A 19167-nucleotide genomic window follows, 5' to 3' on the forward strand; every position below is an offset into this window, starting at 1 on the left:
ATTAGATATTAATTAATTATTAGGTATTAGTTAATATGATTTCTTTTATGAATCTTATATACTTTTAATGGTTTCCATTCATAAATTCAATACTTTCAAAGGAAATACGATCAAAAATACCTATAGGTACGATTTAGGCGACCGGTTGCCTAAATTGTACCTTTTGCAGCATGTTACAAAAAGATTTATAACAAATTAATTTGTTATTGGTGGAAAGTTAAACAAAAACATGTAATAATAAGCATCCAAAATCTCAAGTTACAATTTCTAATGTTCATTTGCAAAATAGTGCCAAATGGAAAATATAATAAAAAATAGGTTAAGTGGTACGCATTCGGCAACTCTCCCCTATATGTATAACTTATAATTGTTAACAATTAATAGTTAAAAAAAGATAATAAATACATAAATCATAAAATAAAAACTTATACTAAATAAAATAAAAAAGAAGTTAGTAAATTATAATAAACAAAATTAAAATTTTTATATTAAAAATTAATAGCTTTTTGCTTAGGGTAGCAAAAATTACAAAAATAATGTTCTAAATACATACATACATCTTGCGTAAGCATGGATGTATGCTATTCATTCACAGTTTACGATGAGTCATTAATTTTCGCGGAAATCATTGAGATAAAAACAGTAACACATACGTTCCATCACTCAGAGAAGTATATTCTATTGTTTATTGATAATCAATATCGGGATCACTTTATTACGAGGAATGATTGCAATACCCGCGCGCGCGTGTATACTGAAATATTTAAATCATACAGTTCTATAATAAATAAATTCAAAATTGCAAATACATTAAAGTGACCTTATACGCGTCAATAATACTGTCAGTATTAACAAATACTGACAATATTACTGACTGTGTGTGGTTAATATTGATGGATTGACGTAAACTGACAGTGGTCTAGACATGCACATGGCAATAGTCTGAACAATAAAAGAGAAAGTTAAAAAAAATAAAAGTTTTTGATTGAAGAGTCAACGCACTATTGAGCAAACTATTATTTATATTTTATGTTATATCATTTATATTATAATATATTATAGAGAATTAATCAAGCAATTCGATGGTCTCGAGATAATTATCTAACAGTATCACACACACACACACAATTAAAGCTTCTTAATTAACGATGTGGATAATACAATTGAATTTTAATTAGTTCTACATTTCAATTAGCTATTCCATAATTTTATTTACTTCATTTTCGCAATGTGGACAGAATTTTTGAGGAAATTAATTATTCCATTTCTTGAGTCTGAAAATTTCATCTACTAAATAGATGGCTTTGAAATTAGATACTAGAATTCATCAGTACGAAGACGATATAAAAGAATGCCATTGTCGTTAAGCAGATAGGTAAGTTGCTATTGTAATATCATCTATTACAAATCTGTAAAGGATATTGTTAATCATAGGCGTATCCAGGGGAGCTACGACCCCCTAAATCTTAGAGAGGAACAAAATTAATTTAAACCTGCATTTAAACAGATTATGCTTAAAGAATATTCACAGGAAATTAATTTTGGAATAGTAAAAAGAAAATTAGAGATAAAAATTATAGAAAGAGAATTTTCTGAGAATTCAAAATAGTGTGTCTTATTAATTCAGGATAGTCTTATAAGTTAAAGTTTTTCTAGTTCGAATACAAGCCGTTATAAACAAAAGTCCGTGGCAAAATTATATCATTGGCTGCGTTCAGCAGAGAAAACTAATCAATTAGCGCTTAGTAATTCTTCAATATAATTGGTTCCTACACTTAGATCCAGTGAAGAACTAAGAAAAATTCATTTTGGAAAAATTCACGCGTGCTCATAAAATCTACCACGTTTGCTTCTCGGTTCTTTCCGTAAAGAAAATAATTGTGTACACCGAAAAAAATGCATGTAATTTTACATGAAAATTGGCCATGTCTATGGCCGGAAAATTACCTAAATATGATTGAAAATTTACTGGAAATTGTCAATTTCTAATCATATTTATGTAATTTAAGTAATTTTCCAGTCATAAACATGTAATTTCCATGTAAAATTACATGCATTTTTTTCAGTGTAGGGTACATAGCGGGATAAGTTAACAGAAATTTTGAAATTGTATAAAAGATTGAGGTCGCATAATGTATTCAATAAAACATAAAAAACATACACTAGCTATTGCACCATTAATGTAAGAATTAAAAATATAGAGTCCAAACACCATTTTATATAATAGTAGGTCTAGAAAATAATTTGGATTTAAACTGAATTCGTAATAAAATATTTGAAAAAAAATAAACTACAAAGAGACACTTCAGGAGTTTATTAGATCGGAGTGTGACAAATTAGAATTAAAAATCTGTCTACTTAAGCTTTGCCATGTACTAAAGGAAGTAGATTAGGTTTTACTATAAAAATAGAAGGATAACTAAAAAATTTTAATAAAAATAATGCTACATAATCTCATAGATCGCATTAATTTTATAAAGGAATTTAGAAGTTACTTATTATGTCTTTTATATAGCAAAAACAACAATTTTTCCAAAAAAACCAATTTTTCTCGAAAAAAAATCGAAATTTTTCCGGTTTTTTTCCAGCGATTTGAAAAAAGCGACTATTTTAAAACTATACTAAAATAGCACACAGCGCTTACAAAGCGTTAACAAAGCGCTAAAAAAGCGCATATAATCGTTTTTTAGCACTTCGCAAGCGCTGCTATGCTACTTGGATATTAAAAAATCACTAAGCGCTAACTGATTAATTTTCTCTGAACGTAGCCATTATCGTCAGACAGATAAATAGGTTCGCTTCGTGTACAAAACGAAAACCGTTAACGCTCGAGAGCGCGATCTCTTTCTTTTACCTTTCACCATTTATCTCGATGACCGAATTATCGATCACGTTGATATCTCGTAAAATGAGTTAAAATACATCAACGTATCTTCCGATTCAACAACCGAAAAGATCAATGCAAAAACTCGATATAAAATCGATATTCTATTGCAGCTTCTTCTTGTGCAGCTCTTTTCTTTTGGACGAAATAAAACTTAAGAGAATTTTGTATCGACAAGCAATGTTTTTAAGGGAAAAAATGAGGAAACTAGTAGAAATAAAGGATCCCTACTGGAAACCGAGAAAAATTGAAAAGCCAGCCATTCATGAAAACCTGTTCTATTGAATCTTATGGTCCAGGTAAAAAAAAGGTAGCAAAACTTATACACTGTAAGAAATTTCTATTGTAAACTTCCAAAAGTATTGGAAGTTTTTATCCAACAAAAATGTGCTGTAAATTTAAACAGTTGTATTGTGAAATTACAATAACATTTTGTAGTAAAGTATATGCAAATCTCTAATACGCAAGCGCGGCACGCCAGTTATGTAAATTCACAACAAATTTCTATTGTAAATTTACAAATATTGTGAAATCACAACAAAATGTTATATGGTTTGTAAATTTATTGCACGTTTTTATTGTAAGGGTATTATAAATTCACAAACATTTCTAACAGTGTATCACGAGGTACTATCACGAGAACGACTCCGATCAAACTTTATCAAGCAACATCTAAACTATTTCATTAACTTATCAGACAATACCTAGGCTGGTATTCATAGCCGATTCTTATATTTAAGATCGTTTTTAAGTACGATCCTAAAATATCATGAGCTAATCACAACTAAAGGCCGGTATTTATACACTGAAAAAAAATATAGTCAATTTTAACAAATATTTAGTTTAATACTGCCAACTAAATATTTATTAAATATAAAGATATATTTATTTGATACAAGAAACATCAATTTGATTTAACAATCATTCTTTCTACTGAACAAATATTTATTTACTGTAAATAAATATTTAGTTGGCAGTATTGAACTAAATATTTATTAAAATTGACTAATTTTTTTTTCAGTGTAATCCGTTCTTATTTCAAAACCATCTTAACAGAATTAACATCTTAAGTAATGTCTTAAAATGCTAATACACAGAAAAAAAATTTGCAGATTTTAAATAAATATTTACTCCAATAGAGTACTAACAAAATATTTACTAAATGTAAACATATATTTATTCGATTTAAACATAACTGTTTTACTTTGAATAAATATTTAGTTACTATAAATAAATATTTCGTTTATAGTACTATTGGAGTAAATATTTATTTAAAATCTGCAAATTTTGTTTCAGTGTACTATTTTATAATTGGCTTATGATATTTTAAAATTGAAGACAATCTTAAATATAAGAATCGATTACGAATACCAATCAAAGGCATATTAATATATTAAGATATTACTTAAAACGGTTTTGAAATAAGAATCGATTATGAATATCGGCTCTATACGTTTCATTAACGTGGATAAAATAATTAATTGCTGGAAACGTACACAGAAAAAAAGATTAGATTAGGAACAGTATATATTTCACATAGGCTACATTCCAAAAAGTTCTTTCCGGGGGGGGGGGGGGGAAAAAATAAAATTTAGGGATAAAATAGTATACATTTTGGAATGCATAGCCTTAGAAATTTTGTTACAAGCAATTCATGGAGAAATCGATTTTGCTGAAGTATCTAAAAATTTAATTAGATACTGAAAATATATAATTTTGTTGTACCAAAATAATTAGACAGGAAACTCAAGCATGATGAGCAGTGCTACAAAACGTTTTGATATTTTAACAAAATTATTTTCAGCTTTCTATATATCTTATAACTAAATTCTTAGATACTTCAATAAAACTGTTTTTTTCTGATTGACTTAATGATCGATTATACTAATCGAAGTTTGATCGAAGTCACTTTTGATTTGCAACGATAATCGACGGGTAATGTTCAACGTTGTGAAATGCAACGCAAGTACGTTTTAGAATCGCATGCTGCAGTACGTCAAAGGGCGATACGCTCTTCGTTCGGACACGATCAGCGATCAGCCGCGGTCGGAGTGCTCCGGACTCCGCTCGTGGACCATGAGGAAGAGCTCGTCGATGAAAAGTGCCTCTCTTCGATACAGCGAGTTCGCTACAGTCACAATCAGACGTTGCACGTGGATGCATAAATGCATATCCGATTGCAAGTATTGCAACGTGAACGTGTTGTCTCGTTCGCTCGCACGCGTCCTATTGTCCGTCTTTTTCTTTTACTTTTTCTCTTTCTATCTTTCTCTCTTTCTCTCTCTCTCTATTTCGCCACGCGCACGCACACACGCACATATTATCCTAGAAGCGCGCGTGTACACACAAGGTCCCGACGCGTCCACGTGTGTGCGTGCGACGCGCGCATGCGCGCTGCGTGATCGTAGCCTCGACCCAGACGCGTTTGACGACGAATTGCCTCCGGGCGGAAAAAGGAAAATCGTCAATTCCCATCGAAAATTGAAACAAAACATTAGAAATTGTAAGTAAAACGTAAACTGCGAATCTCTCGCCGCGAATTCGCGTTGATCGTGTCGTAAAATGCATCGCGACTCGCGAGACAACGTCCCGCGGCGCTGTGAGCGACGGCGCCAGCGTCGCCGTCGCGGCGACGCCTGGGTTCGAGGCTACGCCCGAAAACGCCGTATGCGCATGTCATTTTCGAGCACGATCTCTTTCTGTCGTGGCATCTGAAGGTGAGTGGTTGTTCGTTGTTCGTACGCCGGTTTAACTATCGGACGAATCTCATCCGAAGATACATCATCGGACAACAGGTACGGAATAGAACGACGATCGAGGCCGCCGCGTGTTGTGCTGTGCGTATAGTTTCGCGATTCCGTTGTGGCCGTCCCTGAAAATTCCGCTCGAACGGTTTTCTCGCCGACACGGTAAGGTGCCGCATGGCCGGTTGGTCGTGCCTTCCAACCGTTCCCGCCGGCTGTTGAAGATCCCGCGTACGTACCGGCGTACGTGCCAAAGACGAGCGGCGTCGTTTCGCAGTGGATCGATCGTCGGTCGCGAGGATAAAATCGCGGATAAACGGCGAACGGGAAAGAAAACGCCGGTCGCGAGCCGGCGGCGGACGCGTCCGAGATCGCGAGAGGAGCGGACCGGACCGGATGCACTATGGCGGCCGTGCGGCTTGTCAGAGCGCTGGAATTCCGCGGCGAACGCGAGCACGCTTGTACCTCTCCATCGGGGAGAATGGTTCTTCGCGCGATAAAGTCTCACGATTCTTGTTCGCGTGCCGCTCGACGCGGCCCGAAAAATCGCGGTGCTTGCGGGAGAACGCGTGCGGTAACGGTGGAGTCATAAAACCGGAAACGCGAGGTTAAAGGTCCTCTTTTTCTCTTCGTGTCTCTCTCTCTCTCGCTCTCGCTCTCTCGTTCCCGAGAATCGCGAATCGCGAGTCTGCCCGGAGGCCGTGTGCAACGCGACGACCTTGCACCTAGGCTTCTGGAATGTCGATGACTGGAAATCGATTCCACGGAGAAGATGACGAGGATGTTGCCGGCGCGGCATGGCTCCGAAGCCGGATCGCAAAGCAAAATTCTGTATCCGTTTTCCATTACAGAGTTAAAATTCCAGGGATAAAGGTCCAAATGAGAATCGCGCGCGTCGCGTTTCGCGCAGAAAGTCAAGTCGATGGATCGCACGGGAAGAGGAACCTCGTTTGGCCCGAGTTTCGCCCGGAGGAAAAAAAACTGGGCGTTATCTGGACTCTCCCGTTGATCGCCGAGAACGATTGAACGATTCTGCGAAACGATAACGGTTGATTTCACAAAAACCACGATATAGCAACGATTCCGTCACGTTTCAACGCGCTCGCAAGGATCGCAGACTGTAATTGGCATCCGGAGGCTCTTGGGGGGGCCTCCGTAATTTTCCACGCGCTTTCGGCGAGTCACCGCGTTCTGGCTGGATGGACCGCGAAGAGAAGGCAGCAATATTTAGCCACCTGATCCGCCACGCTCGCCTTTCGCGAAGCGCGAATCTTTCTCGGTCTATCCGAACGCCGGAGAGGTTCGCAAGAAGGGAAAAAAGAAAGAAAAAAAAAAGAGGATCCGTAATAACGTGGCATCGTGCACGGTGCCGAGCGTCACGACAATCGTGGCAACAGCGCGCCGCTCCTCTCGTCACTTACAAAATGGCGGCCGTCTGCCATTCTCGAATATTCATGTTCGGCCACGTGGACGGCGGACAAAGACCGCTGCGTCCCGAATGCCCGCGTTCGAGTCTTCCGCGCGCGCTCGAGATGCGTCCGGAAAAGCGATTGCACCATTTGACGCAACGCGAGATTGGGCGGAGAAAAACCCAAGGCGCGAATTCGCAGAAATTCCTCCCGGAACCTCGCTCGTTCCAGACGTCGTTCGATTCCATATTGCGTGTCGCGATGATCAATTAATTCGGTACAGATAATTGGATGGTCTCCGACGTGTGAATTGTTGCAAATTAACTCGTAACAAAAACACATTTTTTAAGAGATATTATTTGTTAAGAGAACACATGGGCTCACGGGATCCACTAAAGTTTTCTTATTAGAAAACTTAGTTTTTTATTATTTTTATAATTTATTAAGTTTATAATCCAAAAGTAAAAAATTCTAAAACATTAAATTATTTTAAATTATTGCTATTTAAAAATTAGGACAAGTCTCAAGGATACCAGAACCCATTTTGTTCCATTATAATACAGTTGAAAGCCTGAATTTTACCCAACAATATTTTCTAACTCCTGTATTTTTGTTCTCAGAGTACTAGAAGAACTCTCCTAAAACTACAAAAATGGGCAAGGAGAAGATTCACATTAATATCGTCGTTATTGGACACGTCGATTCCGGCAAGTCGACCACCACTGGTCACTTGATCTACAAATGTGGTGGTATCGACAAGCGTACCATTGAGAAGTTCGAGAAAGAAGCCCAGGAGGTAATGTCCAATAATTTTTAGACACAGCGTTCTATAATTGCATAAATGTAGTTTTAAGAATTAATCAATTACAGTCAAATATGAGAGATATTCGACTGTGGTTAGTCAATTTTTACAAATACGAGTATTTACAACTACTTTTACACAAGTACAGAATGGTCTAAAAAACACTTTGTATAACAATATACTGTTATGACATAATGATGATACATTTTTTCCTCGTTCGCGGTTTTCACGTGAGGATTATCTTTTAGTCCGTTGACGGTCGAAAATGTCTGAATGTCATTTCGTCAAAGGCTGCGTTCCATTTGGCGCTCGCAATATTCTTAGAATCATTTTTTCTTGTTTATCAAATGTTAAACAAGAATAATTGATGAGCGCAAAATTGTATGTAGCCAAAGTTTTTATCAATAATATTGAGACTTGTTAAAACGGATCTAGTAACAATGGAAGACACTTAGAAGGATTTGAAATGGAATGAATCTAATCGAAATTATTACTTTTTAGATGGGCAAAGGTTCCTTCAAATATGCCTGGGTACTCGACAAACTTAAAGCCGAACGTGAGCGTGGTATCACTATTGACATTGCTTTGTGGAAATTTGAAACTTCTAAATACTATGTGACGATTATCGATGCTCCTGGACACAGAGATTTTATCAAGAACATGATCACCGGTACCTCGCAAGCTGATTGTGCGGTATTGATCGTCGCTGCTGGTACTGGTGAATTCGAGGCTGGAATTTCAAAGAATGGACAGACTCGCGAGCACGCTCTTCTCGCGTTCACCCTCGGCGTCAAGCAGTTGATTGTCGGAGTTAACAAAATGGATTCCACTGAGCCCCCGTATTCCGAGACTCGATTCGAGGAAATTAAGAAGGAAGTGTCGTCCTACATCAAAAAGATCGGTTACAATCCAGCCGCTGTTGCATTCGTACCAATCTCTGGCTGGCACGGAGACAATATGTTGGAGGTATCCGCCAAGATGCCTTGGTTTAAGGGATGGGCTGTAGAGCGTAAGGAGGGCAAGGCCGAAGGTAAATGTCTTATCGAAGCTCTGGATGCCATCCTGCCACCCACCAGGCCAACTGACAAGGCTCTTCGTCTTCCCCTTCAGGTAACGATATCTTAATCGCGCAATTTTTAATCTTAGTGCAAATAGTTTATATGATGATACTTATGTAATTTCATTCGTGGTTTTCACCATAGGATTTTTAATCCGTTGATGGCCAAGATTCGTCTGATTCTATGAGATATTATAAAATGAATGATTAACTTGAAGCAGAATAATGATATTTTTTTGCGATATTGCAGGACGTGTACAAGATTGGTGGTATTGGAACAGTACCCGTCGGCCGTGTTGAGACTGGTGTACTGAAACCTGGTATGGTAGTTACCTTTGCACCCGCTGGATTGACCACTGAAGTTAAGTCCGTCGAAATGCACCACGAAGCTCTGCAAGAGGCTGTGCCCGGCGATAACGTTGGTTTCAACGTTAAGAACGTGTCTGTTAAAGAATTGCGCCGTGGATACGTTGCTGGAGATTCCAAGAATAATCCGCCCAAGGGTGCTGCTGACTTCACCGCACAGGTAGGCTTATTACACTTAATTGCACTCGCTTTATTAGTCTTTTTGACACTATGATGAAAAATTTAATTATCTCATTCGCGGTTTTCACCAGAAGTTTTCTAATGATGGGTCGAATACGTCTGAGTGTCTTAATGTTTAAGTATTAAAATTACATGCTATTAACTTTAAAACATTGTAAGATATGATTTATATATATGAATATATAATTAATATAATTATTTATTTCATACAGGTCATCGTGCTCAATCATCCTGGTCAAATCAGCAACGGATACACACCCGTATTGGATTGCCATACTGCTCACATCGCCTGCAAGTTCGCTGAAATTAAGGAGAAGTGCGATCGCCGTACCGGCAAAACCACTGAAGAAAACCCGAAAGCCATCAAGTCCGGTGACGCCGCCATTGTCACCCTGGTACCCAGCAAGCCCATGTGCGTTGAGGCTTTCCAGGAGTTCCCACCCTTGGGACGTTTCGCTGTTCGTGACATGCGTCAGACAGTAGCTGTCGGCGTCATCAAGGCCGTCACCTTTAAGGATCAAGCGGGCAAAGTCACCAAGGCCGCTGAGAAAGCCCAGAAGAAGAAATAACTATTGTAATAGTTTCCGTGCATACATCGATAGTTTCCGTGCGAATATGCCACCGGGCGGACGACGGCGCACATCAGCCGACGTAACTCATCCTCCTTTGTATGACTCGCGAGAGACGAACTTGGCAACATTGTCTACAACGGAGTTCCTCGTGAGGACTTTATCGCGAGCTACGATCGGAAATGAGAGAACGACGATCCAATCGCGCAGATTGGCTTCTCGTGCATGCAAGATCGCGCTACCGCGCTTCCTCGGCGCGCGGACATTTCGCTTGTCGAAATGGCTCCGTCATTTTTTTCACCGTAAGGAGTTTCGCAGGAAAGAACACGGGATGTTTATCTCTGGCCGATAATATATTTTCGTCTCGTGGGAGTCCGCAAGGAGGAAGAGCGAACTTCGCGCGAGCTATCGCAAACAACGTACACCTACCAACTACTTCATAACGAACATCAACATAATTTAGCGCGGCTTAATTATATTTTCTAATTACTATACGGAAATAAATTCTGTATATATCCGATATTTCGAAAAGAGACATGTCATTATTACTCTTCGTTGACATTGTTACTTCATTGGTAACTTGTCAAGTTTATCATCCTTTTGAACAAAACAATGCCTCATTTTTATCGCTCTCACATCTACGGTAGCTATACGATCTAACCAGATAAAAAATAATATATATATCGTTGCGATGTCCGTATTATTTTGTCTTCTTGGTAGCTTTTTTTATATTAATCGTTCAGATTATTAATTCAAGAAACGTAGACTAGAGAGAACAACAGTAGTAGACCTTGACAAAGATAGATTTCGTTGGGATATGGGACCTGTTGTTTCCTCTGATTATCTTTCCATTCAGTTATAGGTAAGATAGATCCAAATATCCTCAAGAAAGAAAACCTTTTTCTACGAATTATTCTTTTTATCAACTAACGTCTAACAGGAAGTGCATGCGCAAGATGACTTTTACAATAACTCGGTACCTTTCATCCCCTCGCGATTTTTCTACAAATGACATTGGTTAACGGTTTTCTGTATGTACATACATATAAATACCAGCGATGACGAGTAAGAGCGAAAATAAAGAAGCTGCGGAAACGAGACGTCGGTGATTCACTATCACCAGTACGCAAACCCGACTCCTTGTCTTCCCTTGCAACCTGTCCGGATGCTACATCAGAATTTCCACGAAGACTCAGAAAACGCATAAAATATACGTAAGCGCAATTTAATGGTACGTATGAGACTCTCGGCTTGAAAGAGAGAGAGTATAGAATTGAATTTTTTAACACATGGTTTACATAAATAAAAATTAATATAATTGCAAAACTAACCAATTTATATTCCGTTGTGATTCTTACGAAAAAAAACATTAAATATTCCGCATGATTCATTAAAAAGCGCGAAGTTTAGCGTTGCAAAAATAAATGTTCAAAATTAACAATTAATATAAATACATTCAATAGTAATATATATTTTTTACTTACATTTGTAACATTAATTTCTGTTTGTCGAGATTTAGGTACTATATCCTATTGTCTATAAATTGCGATTACGTATGTATTTAATGTGTATTAAATGATAGAATATCTTGTTAAATGCGGAAAATGTCGCCAAATTAATTTCGCTATTTTTTCTTTTTCATTTAATTGAACTATGTATGCTCGATGTATAAATATTCAAATATATGAAATTGCATTAATTATAGGCATGCATTAATATGTTTTATTGGTGTATTAATAGTATTAACAAAAGAGAAATAATGAACAATCTTGGAGTTTTAGTTGATGTTTCCTCATTTTATTCTTATTTTTTCTTATTATGTACTAGATGTATACTGTCAATTTTGAAAAATTTAGAAATAATTTTAAGGATATTTTAAATTAAATACAAAGATTGACAAAACCAAAAAACTGCAAACGGATGAAACATGGCACAGCCCAAAATTTATTCTTGAAAGTGCAAAATTTATTGTCGCAAAGTATCTTACCGTGAATTACAAAATTGAATTACGTTACGTCAGAATGAATGAGACTGCAAGTGCAGCCAGCATCAACAATCGGTCATAATGCATGAACATTGAACGCTAATCAAAAGGTCCAGAAGCTCCACTTAACGTGCCGAGGTATTTATGAAAAGTACTATACGGATCTCCGGGGACTCCGGATATCGGCGATGGCAGGGAGAAACGACAAAGAGAGAGAAGATACTGATGGAAGGTACAGGAAGCGCGGCTGCAAGGGAACGACCCGCCGATAACGTTGCATCACGTTGTAACGTGCATCTACTCGAGCCGCCACGCTCCAATTGCCACATTTACCATTCATTGCCATTTGCCACCGAGCTGATCGGAATTCCGCTATGTCGAGGTTAGGAACTGTTTACTTGTCAAACCGACGGCATCGAGGAGAGACGTAGGCGAAACATGAGGAAAATCTGGTGATGAGTGACGGGACGCTTTTTCGCGGAAAACATGTTTTTCCCCGTAGGATGGCCGCGGGTTCTCAACACCTGCGAGCAGGGCAAAATCAACGCTGTGGTGTGCAACAGAGACAAAATTATGTTCGCCGTTCTTACCGCGGACTCTCTTGTCATCTGGTACTGCAAGGCACGTAATTTAAGCCAAGAATCTGCTTCCCCCATACGATACAGAAGCTTGCACGGCTTGCATCAATATTGCTGCAACGTTGCGACGTTACTGCAATATTGCTGGAATGATTTGTACTGTATAGGTTTTAGCCAAGTTATGGTTTTAAATCTCCCAAGATTTATCACAGTCATAATAAAATCTATAATAAACAAAACGTTAAGTATATACATAGAATTCATTATAACTGTATTTTTCAGCAAGAAACATAGATGAGTATAGTGAACCACATCCTTATTACTTGTTGATATTACACAAAGATAAAATGTTTTACTATGGCTGGTTTCCTTTTAGGAGACAGTCGACACAAGTGTCGTTCAATCTTTGTCACTCTCTGAATATCAAGAAAGACGCTTGTGTCGATTTGTGTTATCAAATGAAAAGCAGTGTACATTATACTGTGTTATCTGTGTCTCTTGGAAAACATCATGTATATTCACTTCATATCTTTTATAATTAAATCTATTGCATATATTAAACTACATACGTTCTCTTGTAATTTCCATGTGGACATTTCTGTATTTAATAATTTTTAAAACAATTTATTGCAGCCCTGTGTACCAATTGTATTTAGCAGACGGTCTGCAAATTCTTTGTGGCAACATGGTGAGAACGTCTTGGTGCAATGGAGACCAGACTCGAGTATGCTGGTTATTGCAACATCGGACAGCTACCTGCTGTTTTACAAACTTTCAGACAACAGTGCGGAGGGCCGGGGACTTTACGAACAACGAGATTCACCAGTTACTAGTTTGAAACGGGATAGTGCAGAATTATTTATTAAAGAAGTCATTCCATCTCTCATCTTGAGTTTCGTAAGTTTTTTGATAATTTCTCATTATCGAGCGTGATGTGAGAAATTTAAAATGGAAATCAATTATGAACTGTTTGTTAACTGATTAAAATCATTTAACATTAAACCATTAGGTTCATCGGGACTACAGTGATTTAATTTCCTCTTGTTTATTTTGTAGGAAAAGTCGGCTTGGATCGACGGTGGGATCAGTTCATTAGTTTGTATACGAGATGAGCTTATGGTAGCGACCAAAACTAGCCACGTGGTACGCCATAAATGGGACGGCACTATGAATCGCGACTATTCTTTAGATTTGAGACGTATACCGTTCAGTATTGATCAGCAAATTTCCACAGTGGCTGTACCACTTACAGAGAATAACATTTATGTTACTGATATTGAATATTCGCCTCTCGTTGGTGGTTTTGCTATCGTGTTGAATAATGGCAAAGCTGCATTTCTCACTGCTCAATCTTTGAAATTTGATCCTAATCAAGTACAAGGAATCTGGGCTCAGGATTTGGATGATGCTACATGCGCTGCTGTTAATCATAAATATCGGCTAATTGCCATTGGTAGACAAAAGTAAGTGTTAGTTTCATAGTGCTGTTCTTGAATTTGTATTGTTAATATTTTCTCTAATTAAGTTCACTTTTAATTACAAATATTTTAATTTGCAGTTCCGAAGGTGTTGTATATTATGTTGATGAGACAACTGGCGGTTTAGAGATGTCGCATACGTTGAGTCTATCTTCCAAAGATTACCCAGGTCGACCGGGTAGCGTTAAGTGTCTCAGATGGACACCCGACAGTTGTGCAATCGCTCTCGCTTGGGAAGGCGGCGGTTTAGCACTGTGGAGTACCTTTGGTGCCCTGTTGCTCTGTAGCTTGAAATGGGACTACGGCCTACGCGTAGATTTGACACACGATAATCCTTTGCATATCCATACAATGGAATGGTCTGCGGAGGGCTATCAGCTATGGATGCTGCGAGAATCTCCAGGATCTTTGGTTACCAACGAAAACGGCAATAAAGCCACCAATTTAAGTCGCTCTCTTATTCAATTGGATTTCGCTAAAAGTCCTCTGACTATCAACCCGTGCATGGGCCATCACGGACATTTGTATCTTCAAGGCGAGGATAGACTATATTTAAATTTAGGAGCCGGATTATCTTCGACCGCTTCGGGTTTTCATCTTGCTGCCGAAATGCCCAACGACAGTATGCTTCAGACACTTGCCGGCTGCAAACAATGGCTCGTTGTGCCTATTCCGACTGCGTACAGCGGTTCCAATTGGCCAATTCGGGTAAATGTAATATTTATAAGTATAATAATATGACAATATTAGTATATTTGGAAAAAACGTATTGTAAATTACTGATAATTTCCGTATCATTTAACTTTATTATTTCGCGATCTTATTAATCATGTAGTGTTATAAATCATTTTGTTAGCTACATAATATTAATAAAAGATTTTAAAGAGCATTTTTTATCATCATATATAATTAATTCACATATATATGTATTTATATTTACAGTATACTGCAATAGACAGCGAAGGTTTGAGTCTTGCAGTGGCCGGTCGAACAGGATTAGCACATTATTCCTTACCCTCGAGAAAATGGAAGTTATTCGGTAACGAGAGTCAAGAGCGGGACTTTATAGTAACTGGAGGATTGCTATGGCATAAAGGATATCTCATAGCTAGCAGTTATTCTATATTAGACGATAAAGACGAGATTAGAATTTATCCACGCGATACTCGACTTGATAATAATTATGTCAAAAGTGTCAGGATGCCCTCGCAGGTGCTATTACTGAATACGACGAAAGACAGACTTTTAACTTTCTGTGCCAATGGTCAAATTAGTATCTATGATATGGTGTTACAAAATAGCGTAGGTAAGTATAAGGTTGCTTCTATATTTAAAATTGATTTTGAAAAGTTTCGATCAATCTTCATTCAGTGAAATGGTCGTGTTATTATTTTAGAAGCCGGTGGTATCGAATTAACGAGGATACAAACAGTGGACATTAGTGGACTGTGCGTACATCCCGCTTGCGTAGTTAGCGCCACTTTGACTTCGATTCGCGCGGAGACTGCTGGCAGTCATCCTCATCCTGAGAGTCTTCTGTTGAATGTCTCCGGACGCCTTCTCATGGTTCAACGTGAACATTCTACTGACAATTCGGAAACTCTTTTCACATGCGGCGCACCAACAGTATTAGCGTCCTACGTCGAGAATGTTTGGGTTCCATCACGTTCAAGGAGGGATAAGCCACATTTAACCGAGGCTTTGTGGTTATTTTGTGGGGCTCACGGCATGCGAGTTTGGTTGCCTCTATTCCGTAATCATCAGGAGAAAGCACATGCTTTTATGAGCAAGCGGATCATGCTACCATTTCACTTGCGCATTTACCCATTGGCGATACTCTTTGAAGACGCTATTCTACTGGGAGCCGAAAACGATACTGTGTTGTTCACGTCGGACACTAATTCGCCTTTTTCACTGCCCTTCAATTTATTGGAGCTTACGGTATTAATTTAATTTTCTTTTAATATTTTAATATAAAATAAAATTCATTTTTATTTCTAGTTACTTAAATGTAATGAAAACTTTATATTTCAGAGTCAAGTATATTTACATCAGATTCTACGTCAATTAATACATCGGAACTTAGGCTATCACGCGTGGGAAATAGCGCGTTCGTGCTCCGCGTTGCCATATTTCCCGCATTCGTTGGAACTGTTGCTTCATGAGGTCCTCGAAGAAGAAGCGACGAGCAAAGACCCTATTCCAGATGCTCAGTTACCGTCCGTCGTGGAATTCATCCGCGAATTTCCCGGTGTTTGGGCCAGAGCCGTCGTACAATGCGCTCGCAAGACCGAAATCGCACTTTGGCCGTATCTGTTCTCCGTAGCCGGTCCACCAAAGAAGCTATTGCAAGATTGTTTACAACGTCAGCAACTCGATACCGCCGCTAGTTATTTAATTATTCTACAAAATTTAGAGCCATCTTCCGTCAGTAGGCAGCACGCCACGTTACTGTTAGATGCTGCGCTAGAACAAGGTAGATGGGAACTATCAAGGGATCTTGTGAGATTCCTTAGAGCAATCGGTAAATAATCTTATAAATTTTTATAAATATGATTAACTCAGATCATTTCAAGTAATGTCTTAAAATACTAATAGTAACAATAACTAGTTGCTTTTAAAAAGTAACTTTCCATTTTCCGAAAATTAACGTTACATTTTTTATATAAATTCAGACCCAAATGACGTGGAGTCACCACGTACATCGTGGAGTGGTAGTGCGAAACTGGTAGGCCCTCCCCAGACTCCTCCTCTTTCTCCGCATGAGGACGATCTGGCCTTAGTCTTGGGTACTATGCAGGTTTCGAGAAGCCGCAGTTACAGTACCACAGTTACGCCTAAAGTGCAATCTGAGAAAGATGTCGCGCCGTCTTCTATGTTAGAGAAAACCCGTAACGTTGTTATGAGACGAAAGAAATCGGTTCCAACAGCAAAATCTAGTGAGAAAACTGAAAATAAGTGAGTATCCCATTTTTTCTTTTTTTTTGCATTTCAAAATAGATAGTATATAAAGTTATGTGAATATTTAATTTGAGACATTTATAAAATTGAATTTATATAGTATAAATCTTATTTTTTTTGTTGTTGAACCAATCAAATTTATAATTTTTTAGGGAAGGATCGGCAGAAGAGTTCTTCATTGATGTGATCTTGCAACGTCATGCCCGGCGGCTGCTGTCAGCTCGCCGCTTGATCGATTTGGGTAGATTCGCAGCACGTCTTGACTTCCATTTAGTGACGTGGTTCGCTCGAGAGCGTGATAGAGCAGCAAGAATCGATGATTATGTAGGCACGTTAAAAGCAGTCCACGAAGACTTTGCATTTCCATATCCGATGCTTTCGTTGCCAACGCTGCAGAAATTTCGGAGATCTAGCCTCACTTCTTTACACTCCATAATATCCGATGACGAAACCTTGTCTCCGAACTTGATCGTCGACGTACCTGACAGTGGATATACTAGTCTTCCAAGTGGTAGGCCACCGTATACAACATTGGTCTCACCCGTCGCTAGCTTAGAGACGCAATTTCCAACCGCGGAAGCCAAATTAACGCCGAATCTGATAAATGGTAAGTAATATTCTTTATTTGAAGTACTTCAAATTTCTGTTCATATAAAATTTTTTTTACGAAGATGCATATCATAAATAATGGAAAATTGTTGTACACTAATAATTTTTTGCGTTTGATTTATAATTTCAGATGCCAATAGTGTTCTTAGTGATACTAGTACTATCTGGAGAGACGATGCAGAATCTATGGTTGGCTCTGTGTGTTGGGTGTCACCGGAGTCAGTGGGATCTACAGAAATCAATCCAGCCTCAACTTCCGCACCAATCGGTCGAGCAGAAGTACAGCTCAGGTACGAATATTTTTTAACTTTAAGAACTACAATTATCATCTCATTTGCTTTCTTACTTATTTGATTTATTTATATAAGTTAAACTGTCTTGTTTAACTTATTGTTATTAAAAAATTATTTTATATCTTATATATCTTTATTGACTTTATTTTTATATTTTTACAGGTATTTACTACAGTTGTTTCTTGAAGGCAGTTGTCTAGGATGGGCAGCGGTTGTAGCTACCGTCCTTCGAGATGCAGCGGCCATGGCTAGAACTGTCAGAACGGCACACGCACCAATGCAAACTTTTGATTCTATAATCAATCTAAGAGATGGATTGCTTACTTTAACCAAATGGTCTCATTCGGAATGGTATATGTATATTATCACATATATGTGTCTTCATGTGTATACATAGCAATTTTTTTTAATGTTGAAAATTGAAACTAACGATTTGCTTTAATAAACTCAAAGTTTATTAATTTTTTGCGAAGATATTTTCTCATCTAAATAAGTGACTTATAAAGTTTAAATTTTAAATGCGGTATTTATTCAATCTTACTGTTAAATTTATTACAATTTATACAATTTAATTATAAATATTGATTCTGATTTTTAACATTCTGATTTCAGTTTAGGATATCGTCCTTTTATGTCAAACATCCAAAGTCAGATATTGTTGTTGAATCGACTGATAATAATCAAGCAACAACAGGAACAGGAACAAATACCAGAAAGTCCTTCCCCAAGTCCAGCTCCATCCGCTAGCAGCAATCAGCGCGGTACTCTCTCCCGTTCAAGACACTCTTCGATCAGTCATGCTTCCAATACAGCTCCGCTCGAAGAGGACCGCCCGCACGAATCACTCTTGACCGTCGAGGAGTCAGTATTTCATGGAAGTTACAATAATAATCTCAATGTCACGGAGGACACATCGCCACAGAGCGCTTGCACAATCTCTTAAAGGTGCTTCATGAAAAACTAAGGCTGTCCACTTCATTATGTATTTTACATACCAAATGGATTTTTTCAGGTTATTTAAGATCAAGTTTTAGAAACTGATATTACTCGATTACGTTTTGCATGTAAGGATTTCGTATATACTAGATGATTATTTCATAGAAATTGAATTTTATTTTGAAGCCATTGATTAAGACCTTGGTTATCTTGATATTAAGAATAATTTTTTTGTAATGTGATAGAATTTTGTAAAATTGATATGAAGAACATCCTCGTTCTAATGCAGGTTGTTCCAGAAATTCCTTATGATTCGA

General features: G+C 37.9%; 2 protein-coding genes across 2 annotated transcripts; both read left to right on the top strand.

The window, feature by feature from the left end:
• Positions 1-5579: 5579 nt before the first annotated feature.
• On the top strand, positions 5580-11109 carry EF1a-F2 (elongation factor 1-alpha F2). The gene is made up of 5 exons (XM_018461798.1): positions 5580-5679; positions 7658-7833; positions 8341-8949; positions 9147-9422; positions 9655-11109. Exons 2-5 carry the CDS (start codon positions 7690-7692, stop codon positions 10009-10011), a joined length of 1386 nt encoding a protein of 461 aa, XP_018317300.1. The 5' UTR covers positions 5580-5679; positions 7658-7689; the 3' UTR covers positions 10012-11109.
• Positions 11110-12464: 1355 nt separating this feature from the next.
• Rich (guanine nucleotide exchange factor subunit Rich) lies at positions 12465-18930 on the top strand. Its single transcript, XM_018461832.1, has 12 exons — positions 12465-12616; positions 13207-13470; positions 13630-14036; positions 14132-14759; positions 14994-15357; positions 15448-15992; positions 16086-16575; positions 16727-17009; positions 17165-17619; positions 17752-17911; positions 18077-18265; positions 18527-18930. The coding sequence occupies exons 1-12, from the start codon at positions 12482-12484 to the stop codon at positions 18855-18857; spliced, it is 4251 nt and encodes a 1416-aa protein (XP_018317334.1). The 5' UTR covers positions 12465-12481; the 3' UTR covers positions 18858-18930.
• Positions 18931-19167: the final 237 nt, after the last annotated feature.

This window comes from Mycetomoellerius zeteki, unplaced genomic scaffold, assembly GCF_001594055.1.
Source record: "Mycetomoellerius zeteki isolate Tzet28-1 unplaced genomic scaffold, Tzet1.0 scaffold128, whole genome shotgun sequence".
Taxonomy (NCBI): Eukaryota; Metazoa; Arthropoda; class Insecta; order Hymenoptera; family Formicidae; genus Mycetomoellerius; species Mycetomoellerius zeteki.